The sequence below is a fragment of the Equus quagga genome, chromosome 11 (genome assembly GCF_021613505.1).
Source record: "Equus quagga isolate Etosha38 chromosome 11, UCLA_HA_Equagga_1.0, whole genome shotgun sequence".
Classification (NCBI taxonomy): domain Eukaryota; kingdom Metazoa; phylum Chordata; class Mammalia; order Perissodactyla; family Equidae; genus Equus; species Equus quagga.
In genome coordinates, this window is record NC_060277.1 from 73,655,757 (window position 1) to 73,678,721 (window position 22,965).

At 34.7% G+C, this 22,965-nt stretch overlaps 1 protein-coding gene across 2 annotated transcripts in view; it reads right to left on the reverse strand.

Annotated features, from left to right (window-relative positions):
• TAOK1 (TAO kinase 1) overlaps positions 1 to 22,965 on the reverse strand; it is a 149,309-nt gene that overhangs the window by 37,521 nt on the left and 88,823 nt on the right. For both annotated transcript variants that reach the window (XM_046675834.1, XM_046675835.1), the window contains 8 exons: positions 16,021 to 16,092; positions 12,832 to 12,933; positions 11,463 to 11,508; positions 10,814 to 10,910; positions 9,235 to 9,348; positions 6,233 to 6,324; positions 1,820 to 1,913; positions 393 to 474 (listed from right to left, as the gene is read on the reverse strand). In XM_046675834.1, the coding sequence (XP_046531790.1) occupies positions 393 to 474; positions 1,820 to 1,913; positions 6,233 to 6,324; positions 9,235 to 9,348; positions 10,814 to 10,910; positions 11,463 to 11,508; positions 12,832 to 12,933; positions 16,021 to 16,092 (699 nt within the window). The remainder of the gene's footprint in view (positions 1 to 392; positions 475 to 1,819; positions 1,914 to 6,232; positions 6,325 to 9,234; positions 9,349 to 10,813; positions 10,911 to 11,462; positions 11,509 to 12,831; positions 12,934 to 16,020; positions 16,093 to 22,965) is intronic.

Sequence of the window (22,965 nt, forward strand, 5' to 3'; positions counted from 1 at the left end):
CATAAAGTAGGGTAGATATAAAAATTAGATCCAAAGCTAAACTATGTTTCACCAACTTTGAAATGACATTATTCCCTATGAATTAAAACATAATTATAACTCGTGAATATATTCTTGTGCATATAAAAATTTAGCCATTTCATACTATTTTGAATATTTAACTATATATTCTATTCAGACATGGTAAAGGGAGTTGGTCAATTTTGAAAAAACAAATAAAAAACTCAGCACCAAAGAAAAGTTCCAAGACAGAACAGCATATAAAATTAGTATTTTGGTAAAAATTAGCACAGCATACTTAATACTGATTCAGAATCCAAGAAGAATAAAACACATTCTTTAAAATAATCTCTTAGGGGTAGAAAACAGACTTCAAGTATATTAGAACTGACCTTTAAAAGTTCCTCTGATGTAGGGCGATCTTGAGGGATTTTCTGGAGGCAAGAATCTACAAAGTTGCGAAAATAATCAGACCTATTGTAAAGGAAAGTATCAGGTGAACATATTGCTATTTCCTTTAAAAACACATCTAAAAATCAAGGCATGTGCCTGTTGGTGGGAGGGGTGATGGAAAAGAAATGATAAAAGAAAAAGCAGACACGACATATTAGATATCTCATATAAGTTTACGAAAAGCTATCTTAAACAACCAATGAATCTCTACCATTTTCCAAAGACAAACTTGCACAGATTATTTAAAAATCCTGCTCCCATGTATTTAAACATCACAACTCATTCCATATTGAGGCAAAATTAAGGAAGCCAATGTTTTTCTTTTTTGCACTCAAATCTAAGATAACATTCCTCTCAATTTTGTTTTTTTTTCTCTATGCCAGCTCTCTTTCTTATTTGCCCCTTGGATCTTCTTCTACATATAGCATGTTTCAAAACATCACTCTATTTGCTTTGTAGGGAGTATCTACACAGTGTAAAGACAGTCTGTGATTAGTACATTTATTACTTATATGTACCATAATACTAAACTCTGTTCCAAAAGATTCCTCTTATGCCTCTACATAAGTAGCAAAGGCCTAGGAATGTGTCTCACCTATGTAATCATTAAAAAAATAAAGTACCCCTAATTCATGTATCTACTTGTGAACTTTAAAGTATTTATTAAATATGCTAGATATTTCCCTAGAATTTTTCAAATGCTAGACACACCTGAGGAATTAATTTCCCACAAAAATTTTCTATCACTGATAAAAATCCTAGTTTTCTAAAATTGTTAATCTGTTCTCCATAAACTTCTATACATGAATGAACTTAATTTTATCAAATTAAGGAAGTAGTAGGAGAACAAACATCAGAGCATTCTGAATAATAAATATCATAATAAAAATCAGAACAATCCCAAAGTTATGGATTATCTGGTAATTCTGATAAATCAAATCATTTTACCATATAAATACAAATTTTCATACCCCATATAAATTATAAATCATTCCCCAACAAAATATCACTACAGGTGTGGCTATCGATATATTTTAATAATAAAATATTAATGTTTAAATCGTGCTATTTGTTAATAATCAGGGTTATATGTTTCTAAAGTGCAAAGAAAAAATAAAATATAAATTTTTATAAAAAGAAATATTTTTTGCTTCTATGTGGTATCATCTATCCAATCTGAACTGAGTTATATACATGCTATGAAAAGCAGACATAATAAAGATAAACATGATATAAGGGTACAATAAACCCATTTTAATATTTCTTCAGGTAAATACATTTTGAAATCATTGAAATCATTTTGATAACATTATGAAAAGCATTTAATTTATACAATGTTGAGTAACATATCTTTTACAACACTTACCATTCGTTAGACTGCAGTGTAGGGGATTCATTTTGGGCTATGTGATATAAGGCACTCATTGCATTCATATTAAATAAAGGAGGCTTCCTTTCCGCTATTGAAAAAAAAAGAGAAAGAAAACTTTCCTGTTAAAATATGTGCCTGTTATACAGGGGCACACAAGTATTGCTAAGTTTGATTTTTTTTAATAATCTCAAACTTAGCAAAAAAAAATTAGAACTGCAGTTCAAAGAACTTTTTCAAGTGAATCAATTTAGAGTAAATTGCTGACTTAATGCCCCACCACTCCTAAATACTGTAGTGTGTATTTCTTATAAACAAGAACATTCTACTAAAGTTGAAGTCATGACCTTGATAATTTTGAAGTATACAAGACTCTTGACTGTCCCTCAGTTTAGGTTTGTCCTATGATTAAATTTGGGTTATACATCTTTGGCAGGAATATCACAGAAGTAAATGTTATATTTTTCTCAATGTATTCTATGAGGTGGTGCATGATTTCAAATGGTGCTGTTATTGATTGGTGTTCACTTCGATCAATTTAGGCAAGTCTGCCACGCTTCTACATGGTAAGTTTCTCTTTTCCCTTTATAATTAATAAGTGTTTTATGAGAAGATATTTTAAATTTATATAAACATCCTGTTTTTCAAAAAACTTTCATTTTATTTTTTAAATTTATCATATGGACTTGTAGGTTTCTATTTTATTTAATAAATTATAATCTGCTACTATCACTTATTTTGATGTTCAAATTGCCTCATATTTGAGCAGTAAGAACCTTTTTGTGCTGGCTTCTGTTTTTTTGACATTGCCATCACTCCTTGATCACTTCCTTGCTTTCTGGCACACTAAGATGTTCCAGGGTCATCTTGTACTCTCCCTACTCCAGACACTGGATCAACCATTTCTCCAAGGAGCCATGGCAGTAGGTATGCTCACTGCTACTGAGGTGTCACTGCTCTTAGATCCTCTCAGTGGACAGAGTTAGGGAACACACACATATACACACTACATTTATATACAGACATGCACATTAAACAACTATATTTGTTAATCGAAAACAATTGAGTTCATTGAAATCTCTCAGATCCAATCCAATACCTTAGTATTTATTCTAGCGTTCTCTCTTTCCATTATTTGCAACACCCTTCTTTGACAATGAGAAACCTCGCTCTCTTTATTCTTAATATATTTTCTAATTTGATAAGTTTCCCCTGTACGTAACCAATCTCCCATCTATGCCACCACTCTCTCTCCTGAGCAGATGCCCCATTTCTCTGCTCAAGTTTTGAAACACCATTCCAAGTCACTCTACAGGGTGAACATCCTCTTCATCTACTCAGTTTCTGATACCTCACTCAAATCGGGTCACTTCTCTGCAGTGAGGCTCTCCTTATTAGTCCTCATGAGGGAAGCCCTCTTCCTTTTGATCAGGCACTGCTACTCTGTCAGGCCACCCTCAGATATGAATGTTCTCCTTAGGCTCTGACCCTATATAATAGGACACTTTCCCTGTTGTCACCTCCTCACCCTACCTAGGCTCTGATATCCCATGCTGAGCCACTTCTGTGTATGAATGCCTTAGTCATCACACTAGGGCTCTGAATCTCCAAACCTGAGTGCCTCTTTGCATAGATACCCTCATTAGATTCTGTTTGAACATACATGGCTATTCGTCTGTGGGAACTCCCTCCTCTACTCACATGATTCTGACACTCCACCCTGGGCTACCATGGCTCACCAGCTGGCATGGACACCTACCTTACATTGTCCTACCTAATGGCTTTAAGACTGAGTAGTTTAGGAAGCGGAAGGGGTTATTAAAGAAATTCTGAATGAATGAAATAACTTGTATTTCCATTATAATTTATTAACGTACTTAAATTTTTTTTAATGGTGTACCATCAATAAATCAAACCTTTTCTGTGTGTGCTTTTTTGTGTGTGTGAGGAAGATTGGCCCTGAGCTAACATCTGTGCCAACCTTCCTCTATTTTATGTGGGATGCCACCAGAGTGTGGCTTGACAAATGGTGCTAGGTCCACACCCGGGATCCAAAACTGTGAACCCTGGGCCACCGAAGTAGAGCACACAAACTTAACCACTACGCCACCAGACCAGCCCCTGGAATATGCTTTTTGATTTTGTCACTTACTATAAAATTTAACATCTCTCAATTTTGTCAAAAAACACTGAATTTATCAGCTAAAAAATATAGAAAAGATTTACCAAATCTAAAATGTGGTAGACTTTGGTGGATTCAACTGACACTTTCTATCTCAAATTCTTATAAGCTACTATGAAACTAATATGATTCAAACTAAATTTATTTTTTAAAAAGTTAGAGATCCTACTCCTTATTATCTTGTACAGAGATAGTACAATTGATTTAAATTTGTTCTCTTACCTACAGAAAATAGTTTGAAATAGTTAATAAAAAACAGTTTGCTTTAATTCAGTATCCTTAACTATTTTGAATTAGAAAAGTATATAACAGATATATTTCCCAAGATTGCAAATCTAATTTACATTGAAAATCACGCCCCTAGACCTGTATTGTCTAATGGTAGCCACTAGCCACGTGTGACTTTTTAAATACAAATTTATTTAAATGAAATAAAATGTAAAATTCAGTTCCTCAGTCACATGAGCCACATTTCAAGTGCTCAAAAGCCATGCAGATTTGGAACATTTCTATCATCACAGAAAGTTTTATTAGCCTGTGCTACTCTAGACCTTTCCCTTGGAACCAGAAACAAGCTTAAAATATAGTTGCTGACTCAGTACTTCATAATTCAAAACATTTCTAAGTAAAATTTTAAAAAGCGATCATGAAAGACTATGAAAGTTGAAGATGCCAAATGCATGCCTAAAATTCTTAAGAGAATTTCTTTAAAATGTCTCACTCATTTAAAATTATCTAAAAGCAGTCAGTCACTGCTTTTTTTCAATGTTCTGAAGTTGCTTTATTAAGCACAAAAATGCTTATTTGTGAAGAAATTCTATTTTATGAACTATAATAAAAAGAGCAAGAAAGCCTGGAAAAACAAGAAGCCATTTCATAGAAACTGCAGAGTTTACACAGATTTCTTTCCGAGCAGTACAATTAGCCAATGAATACTTTCTGATCAAATGAATATTAAAATATATCAATGATATGTAACAGGACCATTAATATAATTTCACTATCACCAAGGGGCACATGTACGCATCAGCCAGCACAAATATATAAAAACATCCATGGGCAGAGTACATTAACCAGCTCCTCTACATTTATATCCAGGTTTCTTAAGAAATTAACTAGGATTGACCAGTAGGAAGAAAAATTAAGAGTAAAAGAATAGAGTTTAAGACAATTAAAGATACCTCAAATTGAGACCCAGAGATCAGAAGACAATGACATTATGGTAATCTCCAAATCTGTTTGCTGATGTCAAACTTTAAAATAAATATGACCATACAGAGCTTGAAGGGAATAGTTAATGTAGGAATTCCAATAAAAGTGAAAATATTTAAAGATTACATTGTTTTGGAAAAATATTAGATTGTAAAACAGAAACAGTCTGGTTGTAATGGAAATTACAATATTCATCTACTGTGAAATGATAAGCAAGCTTTATTTTACCTCATTTACCTATTTATTTTAGAAACTACTGACAAACCCAGGTTGATAATGACTCATCAAAATTACACATGGATTTTACTTTTAATGTGTTATTTTCAATCCTAGAATGGTTCGATTAAATATTCCCAGTATTTCCCACTTTTAAATAAAGTTTAATGGAATATTCTTTTAAGAAGAAAAAAAGGAAAGAATATTGGGCTGGTGTGGAGAAGCCTGGGGAATCAAGAGCAAGAAGACGGCCATCATCTTCAATTACTGCAATACTTCAGTTACCCACCTGGTTCACTTACAATGGAAAGTTAAAGTTATGATGGTCCACTGCCTTAGACATGATTCCATTTATGGGTAACGGAATAAAATGTGTACATAAAATCAAACTGTTATAATACGGTGTGCAGCCTGACATCTAATTCTCATACCTAACTCAAAGTAATAAGTATCGTAGGTAGAGATAAGTCACGAACGCTTTAGAGATCTTCTATAGATGTTAAATCTAGTAATCATAGACATATTTTAGATGTTTAACAAATACTCATTAACGTTAGACATAGATACCCCAAACTTAATACCATAGTAGAAAATTATTTTAGACCTAATTTAACAGAGCAAATATAATATACCTAACCCAATATATATAAAAATTAACAGATAACCAAATTGAAAACTTTAATATATTTACTGTTTCCCTTAGTAACTGACATAAAAAATAAACAGCTGTAATTTGGTACAGAAATTGAGGTAGAACATTAATCAAAACTTACTACAGAGTAATAAAGAACAGTGCTTACCTAGTTCAATACATGTTATTCCAAGAGACCATACATCTACTTTGCCATCATACTGTCCTTCATCCATGGCTAAAATTACTTCTGGGGCCATCCTAAAACATAAAATGTCATTTAAATTAAAGTAAAAAAAAAAAGTATACTATTCTTTAAAAATGTAACAAACATCTACATAGAGAACATCTATGTGAATTCCAGACAATACATGTGGACATAAGAATGTTTATAATGAGGAATAAATGCACTACAGACTGTGAGGTAAATAGTTACCATTGCGTATACAGTGTGAGACTCATTCTCACCATTTGTCATGACCATATATATATATAGCATCCTAAAGAAATGATACCCCAGAACAGGGCTGTATTCTATATCTGTATATACTGTATATCCTTTAGGCCAGTGGTCCTCAAACATCTGGTCTCAGAATCCCATTGCACAAGTCTGATTTTTGCTTGAAAGATGGAATTCTGTCATTGGCACTGAATACCATCAGTTGTTTTCCTTGAAGTGACAAGCTCACTCCATTTATTGGAGAAAATATCTGCCACGATAACCAACAATGAATAATCAGTTTGTCCATCTTTCTTTCAAGTAAGAATAGTGTTTCGTGATAAAAGTGGCTAGGGCTGCTCATAACTAAAACAGTCACACAATGATCAACCTTACAGGCGTCTTGGTTATAAGATGAAACACTAATTCATGTCTTCAACTAGAGTGTAAAGTTCTTTTGGGGCAGGGGGTGGGGGGAGTCTGGCTTGCTTTCTTTCTTTTTTAATTGAGGTAACATTGGTTTATAACATTATATAAATTTCAAGCATACATCATATTTCAGGTTCTGTATCAACTACATTGTGTTCACCCAAAAGTCCAGTTGCCATTCGTCACCATATAAATGTGCCCCTTCACCCCTTTCACCCTCCCCCCCGCCCCCCCACTGCCCTCTGGTAACCACCAATCTGTTCTCTGTATCTGTGTGTGTGTGTTTATCTTCCACATATGAGTGAAATCATACGGTACTTGTCTTTCTCCATCTGACTTATTTCGCTTAGCATAATACCCTCAAGGTCCACCCATGTCATTGAATCTAACATTGTTAATGGTACTTTACCTTACACTTCATTTGCAGTTGGTCTTAAGCACAGATAGGCACTTACAACAGCTGCTGACTACTTCAATAAGATTGTACCAGGCACCCCAGTGTGTATGTGTGTATAAAGACATATAAACATGTACATAGTTCCTGTCATCCAAATTCACTATATACAAATTAACAAATATGTACATAAAGTAAACCTTCAACTGTGAATAACAGGGTGTTTCCAATGTGTTCTTTAAGATGTTAAAATAACTTTGGGAAATTACTAAGTTAAGCAAGTAATTTGTTTTTTATTGCAGAACTTTCCAGGGCCTTTGTATATCTAATAATCATCATTAATTTCTAAAGAGGGGAATCATTAAGAGATATTATTTGCTTACAGAACCCTTTTTTACAGAAGGGAGGTGGACTCTACCTAAACTTGGGTTCTACATAAGAAATTTTTGGTCATCTAGAGAAGTGGTCTTCAAATTCTTTTACTCACTTACCTCCAATGAATTTATAAAAACTATGTACTGCCTTACGCATTTTTTAGTTGACATCTAAATGTGCTTAAAAGATATTTAAAACTTGGAGCTGCAAAATTAGCTCATTCAATCTGTTAAGAACACTAATTTAGCAAAGTAGGTTTTCATGGTCACACCAATCAGTCAAATCAGAATCGCTCTCTCTCAGAAAGCCTGACTTCATTTTTCAATGCAAATAACATGTTAATATGTCTCCATGACAACCATCTCAGATACCAATTCTATACTAGAAAAAAAGAAGGGAGGGAAGATAATTGGGGAGAAAGAAACAGCAAGGAGTAAAAGGAAGGGAAGGGAGATGACTGGAAACGCACAAGGCCCTACTAACAGTTTGTGTCCTGACTCTTCAATATTTCCGACATGCTATATATTCCCTCAGGTGCTGCTTTGAGGCTTTTACAACCCAGAGCAATGGATTACTGTAATATTCAGGATGCATAAGGAGCCTTTCTTTTATAAAGAGAGAGAAAGGAGATTTGAAAGGTAGGTAGAAAAGATGTAGTGGACCTAAGGCACCACTCTCAGCATACACAGGTAAGAGGACACATGGAAGCTGAAGATCTAGAAAATCATTCCCTTCAAATTGTAGACATTAATACTGAATTATTTATGGACAAAATTGGATGATGTCTAGAATTTGCTTCAAAATAACTGGGTGGGGGAGGAAATGGGTGAGAAGAGTGAATACATAGGGCAAGACTGGCTATAGGATAATGTTGGGCTGAGTGAGCAGTATGTAAGGCTTCATTATACTTTTGTCTACTTTTATGCATATTTGGAAGTTTTCCATAATAAAAAATGAAAACAAAACAAAATTAGAAACTCCAAATCAGCTACTAGTCTTCAGGTATTCTTAGTTTGAAGATCACTGATCCATAGTAAAAATAAATCTAAAGAAAAAACACAAGGGAGCCAGTCCCATGACCTAGTGGTTAAATTCAGCATGCTCTGCTTCAGCGGCCCAGGTTCGGTTCCTGGGTGAGGACTTACACCATTCATTGGTGGCTATGCGATGGTGGCAACCCACATACAAAAAGAGGAAGACTTACAACAGATGTTAGCTCAGGGCAAATCTTCTTCAGGAAAAAAAAAAAGAAGAAAACACACAAACTTCCATTTAGCATTTCTCTCTTCTCCCCACTTGAATTTTTATTGAATTTTTTCACTCTCACACCCAATATATGATGGGGGGGACAAATAAAAAAACAGGAGATGCAAGGGCAGCACTCCAAATCTATATCTGAAACTAACTATAAGGCTTAAAGTTAAAATGTCAAAAATAGCATTATATTTCTAGGAAAATGATAAGACATCTGAAAAAAGTGCAACCACACACTGCATATTTCAATTATGAGGATACCAGACAGAATTATTCTTACCAATATGGCGTTCCCACAAAAGAATTTGCAGGAGATGCCATAGAAGCAGATCCAAAGTCAGCAAGTTTCACCTGGCCTGGTTCAGTCAGAAGGATATTTCCTGCTTTAATATCTCTGGGTTTAAGGAACACAGAAAATTATTTCTTTCCTTCATTAGATTGTGTTCAAACTGATAAAACTCAAAAATTTGTAAAATAGGGAAGGAAAAATCAAAAATAGTTAAGTCCTAGGATAATCTCTCAACTGGGATCATGAGAATTAAGATCCAAACTAGAAAACAAAAAATACTGAATTCATATAAATATATAGTAACAATTTTATAAAAGAGAAAACAAAATAGCAGTAAAAAACAAAAGAGAGAAAATCAGATAATTGGAGCATATAGTCTATATCTGAGTTCCTTTTTACTGGGAGAAATATTCGTTTTAAAAATAGAATTTAATTAGCTGACCACTCCTTCATAATTTTAAGATTTGAGTACTCCATGTAATGTAAAAAACAAAACAAAAAAAACTCCTCATGCCCCAAATTTGCTTTTTTTTTAAAAGGATTATTCACACAATTTTTCCAAATCTTAGGATAGTTCTCCTAACTAAAGATGAAACAAAAACTGAAACATATGGATAAGGTAATATCAACAATCTCAAATTTACTTTCAAGCTTACTTTTCTAAATCGGCAAACAATACTATCCATGCAAACTAGCAAAACCATGAATATTTATATAAAGGGATGGTATGTCCAATGGGCACCATAACATACACTTAATTTTTCAAAAAAAGAAAAACTAAATTTCCAAGCACTAGTCAATACTTACTATAGTATTGTAATGGATATAATACTAAATTAATCTATTTTCCTTCCACTTGCTTTTTAAAAAGAGAGGTATTTTGAAGTTGAGAAAACCTTAGGTTTTAATTCCAACTCTTCCATTCACTTATTTACTAGCATGTGGACTTCTCTCATATATGACATAAAAGTGTTAATTTCCTTTTAAAACATGCAAAATCAATACCAAAGCTAAAAATGCATTACAAAATAGTTTAAAGTTACCATCCATTATCAAGGATTAATACTCAAAAGCATAAAGAGTCTTAAGCAGCTTTTATTTGTCCATGTCACGGAATCAGTGGGACAAATGTGGCATTATCAGTTACCAGGAATACAAAAGATCTAGGTTTGGTTGTAGTTTAATCTATCTGGCTTTGTAAATTTAGGGAAATTATTCACAAATTGAGGCATCAGTTTCTTCATAAGTAAAGTGAAAAAAGTAAGACTACATAATCTCTAATGTCCTTTCCATTTCACAAATCAAATGATTCTACAATTAAATTTCTACCACAAATCTATAAAGTGCACAGACTTCAGAAAGCCCAGCAGCATGTGTAGACAAAGATAAAAATTATCCTAAACAAAGAGATCAAGTGTAGTAGTATGTTCTTATTAAAGCATGGACAATCTAAAAAATATTTATAAGATTGGCTATAACCAACAAAAATTTCAGAGTTAATAAGTTCCAGGCTTGATAAATGCAACAAGTCATTTCCTTGGTAATGTATGATAATTTTCAGGGTGCTTACCTGTGGATCATAGTATGAGAATGTAAGTAGGCTAATCCCTGGAGAGCACCATGTGTAATTGCTGCTATTTCCACTTCCTGTAATGGCTTTTTGTGAACTTAAAATAAAAGTTTATTTGAAAATAATTATTACAGAATATTTTTATTAAAAAAATAAATATACATTATCTAATATATGAGGCAACTTTTAAAAACTAACATTTAGCAAGAAGGAATTTCAAGAAGATAACAAAACAAGGCTACTGAACTTTATAACTAGTATAAAGTTGTGCCTAGCTGTTAAAGTATAGTTCACAGCCAATTTTCCTCTAAGCTAACAACATTTAACAATTATTTAGTGATTATAAAAACAAAAGTAACAGAAGATAAGTTTTCCCTTTATTCTCACGTCTTAATTTTGAAAAGAAGCAACAGATCAAGCTGAATGACCAGGCATACAGAAAAATACTTAAGCCATAATGAGAGAAAATTCACCTATTTTATGCTGCTACATAATATTTAAGGAGGATAGTGCCTACCATGCTGAGAATCTAGAAAAGGTTAAAGTTTTTACTCTTTCTGGAAAATTTTTACATTATTTAGGAAATCTTACTGAACTCTCATTTTATTTTGCTAATACTTTTTTCCCTTAATAATTAAAGGAAACCTACCTTCCAGTAAATCTGAAGCCGATCCTAAACAATATTCCATTACAAGCTACATGGGAAGAAAAATTATAAAGCATTAAAATATATTATTAAAAAGATTTTATTTGAGATAAATTCACCAAGAAGATCAAGAAGACTGTTTGAAATAAAGCAAACTCTAATCATCGTTTACCTTAATAAATAACTATTTATGTAGTGAGCAATTTCTTAAATGTATAAAGTTAAACCAATGATACATTAATCTTTTATAACACCAACATACAATCGCTTGTATAAGATGTGCATTTCATGTATAATTACTAACTAAAATTATAAAGGAATATATATATTCTGTTACTATTAACCTATAGTAGCAATATTGATAATTGTTAGGAAGCAGAAAACTGTCCTCTGGAACTATATATACAAAGCTTAGGTTATAGTTTAAATGTTTCTTCTAAAGCAAACACAGAGCACCTCCTATGTGCCAGGTGTTTTATATATATTAACTGATTTAATCCTCACAACCACCCTATGAGGTAGGCCATATTATTATCCTTGTTTCACAGATGGAGAAACTCAAGTGACAGAGAGGTAATCTGCTCAATGTCACTGCTTTTTCTTTAACCACAGCCTCAAGTTTAGGAGTACCACCACCACCATCACCAAAATTAAACTAAATAAAAATGCACCAAACATTACAAATGTAAGTACAGTATATAAAATGATAATTAGTTGCGGCTTATTAATTATTCAAAATAAGGGATAATTCCTGTTTAAGAAAATTTAGGCTTTGTCTTAAAAGATATAGTTACTGTGCCTATACCATTGTAGGATTACTATTTTGTCTCCTCAACGGTAACAAGAGGGCAAAATTAACCTCCACTTCTTGCAATAAAGTGCCTCAATTCTCTACCTTTAGTATTATTCAGCCAAAGAATCACAATCAGTTCAAATTTCACCAGGATTCACTGAGACTTCACCGAGATCTTCGTGGTTAAATAGATTACAATACATTTATGTCAAAAGCTATGCTATGTCAAAAAGGTACTCAAGGTAACCCTTGAGTAACAGGGTTGTTTTCACAATGTCTGATAAATAATTTGAATACTACTACTAAAACACGTCAAATAATACTACTAAAAAAATGGTCAAATGCATTTTACCATGCATGTAAGGGTCAGCTAAATCTCTGCAGTAAACTTGCAAAAAAGTTCTATCATCTCTTATTGCCTAGGAGTTCTAGGAGAAGCTGCTCTTCCCTTCTCATTATAAACTAACAATTCGAGGTGTTTTTGCAAGGCTTTACACAACCATTTTAAGACATTCTTGAATTAATTCATTCTAAACCAAAACCAACTAAAATTACAGCAAGGGGAAGGCAGATACCTACCCATGCTGTGTGCTCACGTAAATAGCAGCCTTTGTATTCTATACTATTGGGATGTTTTATTCTTTGTAGAAACTTGACTTCCTTAATAATATCCTGCCATTTCTGTGGGGAGAAAAAAAGGAGTAAAGGAAAGAATTATGAACAGCTGCTTTTCCTTAGAAAGTTACATAAGAAAAAAGTAATTACTAGATTAAGAATGGTTAATGAGAACATACAAATTTGCTTTATTTGTAATATTTAGATTAAATGTCAAAATAATAAATTTAAAAGAAATTACATTCATATCGTCTATAACTCAATTAGATAATTTATAAAATTATTTCATTCAAGTAGGACAAATTTTAGTTTGTGAAATTTATCATCAATGACTCTTATTACAATTTTACAATCACACAAGCATGTTGATGAAAACTATATACCATATTTAGAGATTTTTTCCTTCAAAATTAAATTTCCCCTTTCTTATTGCTTTATTGACATATAATTTACATACCATAAAGTTCACCTATGGTGTTTTTGGCTTATATCTTCTACCAAATGTTAAGGTTTTGTTTGTTTTGTAAACTCAAATGAAGCAATTACTCTGAGAATTAAATTCCTAAATGCACATTTTCTAAAATGCTAGTGAAGAATTAGTTATTATATAGGAAAGTTCACAGAAAAAAACAACATTATGAAAACATTTTCCTACATATTTTACTAAGAGCCCTTCTCATTGACACTACCAGGAAATACAGATAATCCTTCGGCCATAAACTACTCCATGTCAACTTTAGACACTTACGCCATATCCTAAACATAGTTACTCTTAAGAAGCACCAAGGGAACTCTAAAAATACAGGTCCTTGGGTCCATACTCAGAGATTCTCTTACTAAGTATGGGGTGGGAACTAGGAATCTGTTTTTTGTTCTTGTTTTACTTTTTTCAAGCTTTACCACTGACATGGGCCATATTTCTAAAGGCAGGGGAACTAGCAAAATAGAAAACTTTAAGAATTTTGTACTAGGAGTTTAAGATCCTATATCTCCTATGTTAGTTTACCAGCCCTCAACAAAATAGAGCAAAATATGTTCATACTGTTTTATATAAAATGTGTAAGATATAAGATGCTAAATTCAGAAAATGTTCCATGAGCTTTAAATTTCAAATGTGAACGCTCTGGGAGGCAAACTCTCAAAACAAAACAAAAAGCTGTATTCTTCAACATAAAAAAACTTCCATGAAGGACACTAATATTAGATGTGAAAAGATGACGCCCTAAATGAAACTTTTTGTCTTAGGTGTCACTAATCAAACAGACTCCAACATAGTACAAGTCTGCCCATTAAAGCTAGTTTGAAAGTGTGCTATAGACTGGTGAATAAAATTAAACTCGTAAGAAATGAAGTTTTTTAGGACTTTTACATATTTCTAGGAGTTTTTTAAGTATCAAAATGATGGAACAGTGATCTAATCACAGTCTTAGCATATGCATAGTATGATCATCACAAAAATAAGATTTACCATAAAATAAAGAAATTCCAAAAAAGTGGAAATCCAAAATCTTTAAAAATTAAAGGATAATCCAGCAAATCTACCTCTGGGCATATATTCAAAGTATTGAAAGAAGGGACTCAAAGAAATATTTGTATACCCAGGTATTTTTTTTTTAGATTGGCACCTGAGCTAACATCTGTTGCCAATCTTCCTTTTTTTCCCCCTTATTCTCCTCAAAGCACCCCCAGTACATAGTTGTATATTCTAGTTGTAGGTCCTTCTGGCTCTGCTATGTGGAATGCCGCCTCAGCACGGCTTGCTGAGTGGTGCTAGGTCTGTGCCCAGGATCCAAAAGGGTAAAATCCTGGGCCACCAAAGCAGAGTGCACAAACTTTGCCACAGGGCCAGCCCAAAACTGTGGTGTTTTATAGACACACACACACACAGAGGAATATTATTCAGCCTTAAAAAAGGAAACCCATAATACAACATTGGTGAACTTTGAGGACATTATGTTAAGTGAAATAAGCTAGTTACAAAAGGACAAATACTGCACGATCTGACTTACATGAGATACCTAAAGTAATCAAATTCATAGAGACAGAAAGTAGAATGCTAATTTCCAGGGGCTGGGGTAGGAGGAAATGGGACGTTATAGCTTAATGGGTACAAAATTTCACTTTTACAAGATGAAAAGAGTTCTAGAGATGAATGGTGGTGATGGTGGCACAACAAAGTGAACACCCTTAATGCCAATGAACTGTACACTTAAGAATGGTTAAGATGGTAAATTCTGTTACGTGTCTTTTACCACAACTAAAAATAGTTGAAATTGGGCCAGCCCCAGTGGCCGAGAGGTTAAGTTCAGCATGCTCTGCTTTGGGGGCCCAGGTTTGGTTCCCAGACGTGGACTTATACCACTCATCTGTCAGCAGCCATGTATGGTGGTAGCTCACATACAAAAAGAGCAAGATTGGCAACAGATGTTAGTTCAGGGTGAATCTTCCTCAGCAAAAGAGAAAGATTGGCAACAGATGTTACATTAGGGTGACTCTTCCTCAGCAAAACAAAAAAAAAATTAAAATTAAACAAAAAGAAAATTGAAGACTGACAAATTCTAGATTTAGAAAGTAGATTACATTTTATAAAATATATGCAATTAAAAAGAATACATATAATATGAAAAGAAATAATCAGAATATTAGCAAATTGAACTACAGTCAATGTAGTATCAATAATTGTATTTTTTGGCTTTTCAGATTATTACACACTGCCTGTTTTGCAGACTATCTATATATGCTTGTTGATTAAAGTTTGTTTAAAACAGCCTTTCAACAATTTCTAAACCATTAAAAAAGTTATATCCAAAATAATTTACTATCAAATGCATCTTATACTAGTTTACTTTTTTACAAACTGATAATCCCTCTATGATAAACACAGCATAATATATTAAACCATAGTTAAAAAAATTAAAAGCAGGGAGTGCAAGTTGGGAGGTTTTGGGAATGCCAGTAATGTTCTGTTTATGGCTCTAGGTACAAGGTAAACGGGTACATTCAAGTTGTGAAAGAAAATTCACTAAGTTATATACAATATTTGTACACTTCTCTCTATGTATACATTTTTGAAGAAATTCCCACCCACCTCCAATTAAAAATAGTATATGTTTCTCCAACACACTAATAAGAATGTAATATACTTTTACCTACCTCAGTAGACTGCTTTCCACTATATGACATTTTCTTGATGGCCACCACTTCATTGGTACGCACATCTCGTGCCTAAAAAACAAAGAAAGAACCATTGTAAAAATTAATAGATTAAATCTGAGCAGTCATTTCTCTGAGGAAAAAAAGCATTTATAAGCTACCATGTCAAAAAAAGACATCCAAATGACTTCTAAAGAACATTAGAAAATAATAACAACTATACAGCAAGACTTATCAAATTACCCAGGAGCTGGTACTCTGGAAAGAAAAATAAAGCAAGTTTATCTTTGACCTAAATGAGAAGAAAAATATAGAATATAGAAATTTCAATAGTACTATATACAAAGAGACAAAACAAAACTAGTACATATAAGTCTATGCAAATAAATTTTGAATCTCAATGAAATGGACAATTTTCCAGGAAAGAATAAATTAAAAACACTAATGTAAAGAAGAAAATATAAGCAAAACAAACAATGGTGGCAGATTGAAAAGAATACCAATGAAATATCTTTAAAATAGTCTTGAGTGGAAAACAGTTTTACCAGGGGAAATTTCCAGTATATAAGGGGGAAAAAATCAAAGATATCCCATTAATTTAAGGCAGTATAACCCAATAACTGAAACCTCACAGACAGCACAAAATAGAAAGTTAGGTACCAATTTCATTTTTAAATATAGACAAGAGAATTCTAAATAAAATTGAAAAACCAAATACTACAGGGCATAAAAGAATCTTTCATTTGGATGAAATATACCTTAATCACAGAAATACAAAAGAGATTGATACTAGGAAAAAATTTCATAGTTTACCACATTTTTTAAAAAATCAAAAGGAAAAAAACACACACATATATATATACGCAAATGCTGAAAATGCAGGAAGGACCTAACGCTAAATGTAGCCAATTGCAGGGAGGACAAACTCTTAGAAAACCCAAATTAGAAAGGTAATTCCTAACTTGATAAATCATATCTATTGTAAACAACTGCTAATATCAGGATTAGGACAAGACTGCTAAAATGTTATCACAATTATTATTCATCACTGTTATGGAAATTCTGAAAAAGTAATAAAAACATAACTGAAGTATGATAGATACCTCTTTGGAAAGGAGCCAAACTCTATGTGTTTAAAAAAATGATAATATATATACATTAAGAAGAGACAAAAGAATAGCTATAAAACATTTAAAATAAGTTCAGTAGAAGGATCAGAACAATCTCAAAGAATCTGTGGAAGAACTCATCTTCAATTCAGACTTTACTGAATTCCCAAAATGTTCTAAAATTAGATAATGGTGACAGCCACAAAATTCGTATTTAGGGGCCGGCCCACTGGTGTAGCAGTTAGGTTCCTGAACTCTCCTTCAGCAGCCTGGGATTTGCAGGTTTGGATCCTGGGTGTGGACCTACACCCCACTCATCAAGCCATGCTGTGGTGGCGGCCCACATACAAAATAGAGGAAGACTGGCACAGATGTTAGCTCAGTGAAAATCTTCCTCAAGCAAAAAGAGGAAGATTGGTAACAGATGTTACTAGCTAAGGGCCACCAATCTTCCTCACCAAAAAAAAAGGGAAAAAAATCCCTCGTATTTAATAAAAATCACTGAAATGTACACTTAAAATTAGTCAACTTGTGGTACATAGTTGATACCTCAAAAAACTTGTTAAAAAATACAGCACAGGGCTGGCCCTGTGGTGTAGTGGTTAAATTCAGCATGTTCTGCTTCAGAGGCCCAGGGTACGAAGGTTCAGATCCCAGGTGCAGACCTACACCACTTGTCAGCCACACTGTGGTGGAGACCCACAAACAAAATAGCGGAAAATTGGCACAGATATTAGCTCAGGACTAATTGTACTCAAGCAAAAAAAAAAAGAGGAAGATTGGCAACAGATATTAGCCCAGGGCGACTCTTCCTCACCAAAAAAAAGAAAATGAAAAAATATTTTTAAAAAACAGGACATATGTAAATTATATCTCAACAAAGTTGCTAAAAAAAAAAAAAAGACACTCTGTTAAGTGGATCAAGGGAACAACTAATGACACTGCAATTTCAATTACTAGTGGATTGGTTAATGGAAATTTGCACCACATATTATAATGGGTGAAGGAAATCTATCCACTTAAGTCCTGCTTGAAATAACGAATTTACTTTTCCAAAATGTTCTCTGCTATCTCTAAGCCCCTTGATTTTAATCAATAGGTCTAGATAGCTAAATTCTTTTCTTTTATAACGGCTTTATTGAGATATAATTTACACACCATACAATTCACCGATTTTAATGGTACAAGTGTGCTATTAAATGGTACAATTTAACAGTACAATAAAATGGTTTTTAGTACATTCACAGATATATGCAACCATCACTACAATTTTCTTCCCTCAAAGATTGGCACCTGAGCTAACAACTGTTGCCAATCTTTTTTTTATTTTTGCTTTTTCTCCCCAAATCCCACCAGTACATAGTTGTATATTTTACTTGTGGGTCCCTCCAGTTGTGGCATGTGGGACACCACCTCAATATGGCCTGACGAGCTGTGCCATGTCCGCGTACAGCATCCAAACCAGCAAAACCCTGGGCTGCCAAACCAGAGCGTGCGAACTTAACCACTCAGCCACAGGGCCAGCCCCCTACAGTCAATTTTTGAACTTTCATCACTTCAAAAAGAAACTACAAATTGTTCATTTAAAAATGGTTATAATTGGGGCCGGCCCGGCAGCGCAGGGGTTAAGTGCGCATGTTCCGCTTCAACGGCAAAGGGTTCGCCAGTTCAGATCCTGGGTGTGAACATGGCACCACTTGGCAAGCCATGCTGTGGTAGGCGTCCCACATATAAAGTAGAGGAAGATGGGCACAGATGTTAGCTCAGGGCCAGTCTTCCTCAGCAAAAAGAGGAGGATTGGTGGCAGTTAGCTCAGGGCTAATCTTCCTCAAATAAAAAAATTAATTTAAAAATAAATAAATACATAAATAAAAATGGTTGAAATGGGGGCCGGCCCAGTGGTGTAGTGGTTAATTTCACACACTCTGCTTCAGTGGCCCAGGGTTCGTGGATTCAGATCCTGGGCACAGACCTACACACAGCTCATCAAGCCATGCTGTGGCAGCATCACACATACAAAAAATAGAGGAAGATTGGCACAGGTGTTAGCTCAGGGAGAATCTTCCTCAAGTAAAAAGAGGAACATTGGAACAGATGCTAGCTCTGGGCCAATCTTCGTCATCCAAAAAAAGAAAAACGTTAAAATGGATTGCTGGGAACATGGCGGCATACGAGGACTCTGAACTCACCTCCTCCCATGGACACAAGAAATTTACAACTACCCTTGGAACAATTACCCCAAGACAGAACTGGAAACTGGATAAAAAGAACCCCCACAACAAGGGACAGCACTGATTCAAGTGGAAGAGGCAGACATACCTTTTTAGAAAGGAAAAAAGCCACATTCCAGCCAAGGTGCTTCATGGCCAGGAGCAATCTTAGGGTACAAAGCTTTTCCTGGAGGAGTGGGAGATCTGAGCAGGAGAGCTATGCCATAAAAAGCATCTTTCAAATCCAGCACAACCAAGGGAAGTGCCATAATATCTGGCCTTGCTTGCTATTAAGAAAAACGAGGAATACCCCTAGAAAAGCTACTGAACATATGAGAAAGAAAGGCCTGATCTTAAAGAAAGCATGCACAAATTCATCTGTTTCAGAAAGCAATGCAAAATCAGCAAAAAGAAAGGTGTATAGTCCTTTGGTGAAAAGAAACTCACTTCATAGGCTCTGGGCACATCTCAGGGCGGCAGGAGGTGGTTGGGACGACTTCCCCAGGGATTGAGACATTGGCAGAAGCCATGATTGTGACCGAGTCCAACTGTGCTGACACAGACACTCGGAGATGGCCACTGGAGTTCTTCCCCTGGCCTGTTAGTGCAGGGGCTTGCCGTGCCCACTACAGCACTGATCTAATCGAGCTCAGCCAGGGCATGCAGCCTGCCTTAGGGCTAGGCCCCACTTACTAGAAAGTCCTCGGGCAACTTGTGAGCCAGCACAGGCAAGGTGTGTGGGACCTCTGCAGCAGTGCGAATGGGTCTGCTTCAGTGGGTCGGGCATGCACACAGGGCAGGAATGCATGGACAGGGTGTGTGGGTCTGCAGGCAGTGGGTCAGCTGCAGCAGATTGTGCTTCTCAAACAGCCATACAGGAGATCTGCCCCATCTTCCAAACGCCTGAAACAACTGTGTGCTGCCACGCCTTGGGCTGGGCAAACCCAGCTGCACCCACTGAAAGAGATGACAACAGCCTTGTAGGCCAGAGGCCCACAGGAATTGTGAGACCCTGAGCCTAGCAACCAGTCACACGGGGGCCTACTCACTTAACAAAAAAACTGCAACAGGAATGTGCTATTAGACCTTGTACCCTGTGCTGAGGCTCTCCCCACTCAAAAAAGTAACTGAAGGGATCATGGCAGCCACACACAGCTGAGCCTTACAGCCAGCTGAGCAGGGGGACAGCCTAGCCTTCCCATCCATGTGCAGAAAGAGCAACCCTGCCAGAACAGAAGGACACATGTAGCACACACAGGGGATATTTGTGGAACATCTGGAACTGGTGATAAAAGGGAAGCACACTGCTGGGTCTCATAGCCATCCCTTACAAAAGGGCACTTCTCCAAGATTGGGAAATGTAGCTGATCTACCTAAAACAGATATAAGCACAGAGAAAGAGGCAAGATGGGGACACAAAGGAATATGTTCCAAATAAGAGAACAGGATAAATCCTCAAAAAAAAAAAAAAAAACTAAATGAAACAGAGATAAATAATCTATCTGATAAAGAGTGGAAATTAACAGTCATAAGGATGCTCACTGATCTTGGGAGAAGAACAGATGAATACAGTGAGAACTTCAACAAAGAATTGGAAAATATAAAAAAGAACCAATCAGAACCGAAGAACACAATAATGGAAATAAAAAACTCACTAGAGGGGATCAATAGCAAAGTAGATGATACAGAAGAATGGATGAGCAAGCTGGATGAAAGACTAGAGGAAATCATCCAAGCTAAATAGAAAAATGAAAAAAGAATTAAAAAGAATGAGGATAGCCTAAGGGATCTCTGGGACAACATCAATTACACTAACATCCCTATTACAGGTGTCCCAGAAGGAGAAGAGAGAAACAAAGGGGCAGAGAATCTATTTGAAGAAATAATTGCTGAAAATTTTCCTATCCTAAGGAAAGAAACAGACATTCAAGTACAGGAAGCACAGAGAGCACCAAACACAATGAGCCCAAAGAGGCCCATACCAAGACACATTAGAATTTAACTGTCAAATCCTAAAGACAAAGAATCCTGAAAGATGCAAGAGAAAGGCAACAAGTTACATACAAAGGAAAACCCATAAGACTACCAGCTGAATTCTCAAAAGAAACCTTACAGGCTAGAAGGGAGTGGCATGATATATTTAAAGCACTGAAAGTAAAAACCTACAGCCAAGAATACTCAACCTGGCAAGGTCATCATTCAGAATGGAAGGAGAGAGAAAGAGTTTTCCAGACAAGCACAAACTAAATGACTTTATCACCAATAAACTAGTCTTACAAGAAATGCTAAAGGGACTTATTTAAGTGGAAAAGAAAAGACTACAACTAGAAATAAGAAAATTAGAAAAAAAAATAATAAAATCACTGGTAAATGCAAATATACAGTAAAGGTAGCAGATTAACCACTTTTGAAGCCAATATGAAGGTCAAAAGAAAAAATTAATAAAATTATCTATTTCCAAGATAAGAGGTTAACAGGTACACACATAAAAAAAGAGATTAAAGATAATATAAACATAAAATGTGGGAGGAGGGGAGTGAAAGAGTAGAGCTTTGAGCAGGAAGCCAAACTTAAGAGACCATCAATTTAATATATATTGCTATATATGTAGATTATTATATATGAACCTCATGGTAACCACAAACCAGAAACCTAATAAATAAACAAAAAATTAAGAGAAAGAAATTCAAATATAATACTAAAGAAAACCATCAAACCACAAGAGAAGAGAGCAAGAGAAGAAGAAAGGAACAGAGACGAACTACTAAAACAGCCAGAAAAAAAGTAACAAAATGGCAATAAGTACATTCTTATCAATAGCTACCTTAAAAATCAATGGACTAAATGCTCCAATCAAAAGGCAGAGGGTGGCTGATTGGATAAAAAACAAGACCCATACATATGCTGCATATAAGAGGCATATTTCAGACCAAAAGACACTCACAAACTGAAAGTAAAGGGATGGGAAAAGATACTTCATGCAAATGGACTTAGTAGATATACACAGTCCTTTCCATCCAAAAACCACAGAATACACATTCTTTTCAAATGCACATGGAATATTCTCTAGGAAAGACAGCATATTAGGCCCTAAAACAAGTCTGAATAAATTAAGAAGACTGAAATAATACCAAGCATCTTTTCTGACCATGACAGTATGAAACTACAAATCAATTACAAGAAGAAAACTGGAAAAGCCACAATCTGGAAAAGTCCAATTCTTATTCTAGAAAAAAAAAGAACAAAGCCCAAAATCAGTAGAAGGAAGGAAATAATAAAAATCACCGTGGATATAAATGAAATAAGAGACTAGAAACACAATAGGAAAAAAATCAATGAAACCAAGAGCTGGTTCTTTGAAAAGATAAACAAAATTGACAAACTTTTAGCTAGACTCACCAAGAAAAAAAGAGAGAAGGCTCAAATAAATAAAATCAGAAAAGAGGAGAAATTACAACAGACACTCAGAAATATAAAAGATTATAAGAGAATATTATGAAAAGCTATACACCAACAAATTGGATAATCTAGAATAAATAAATTCTTAGAATCTTACAACCTTCCAAAACTGAATCAAGAAGAAACAGAGCATGTGAACAGACCAATCACCAGTAAGGAGACTGACA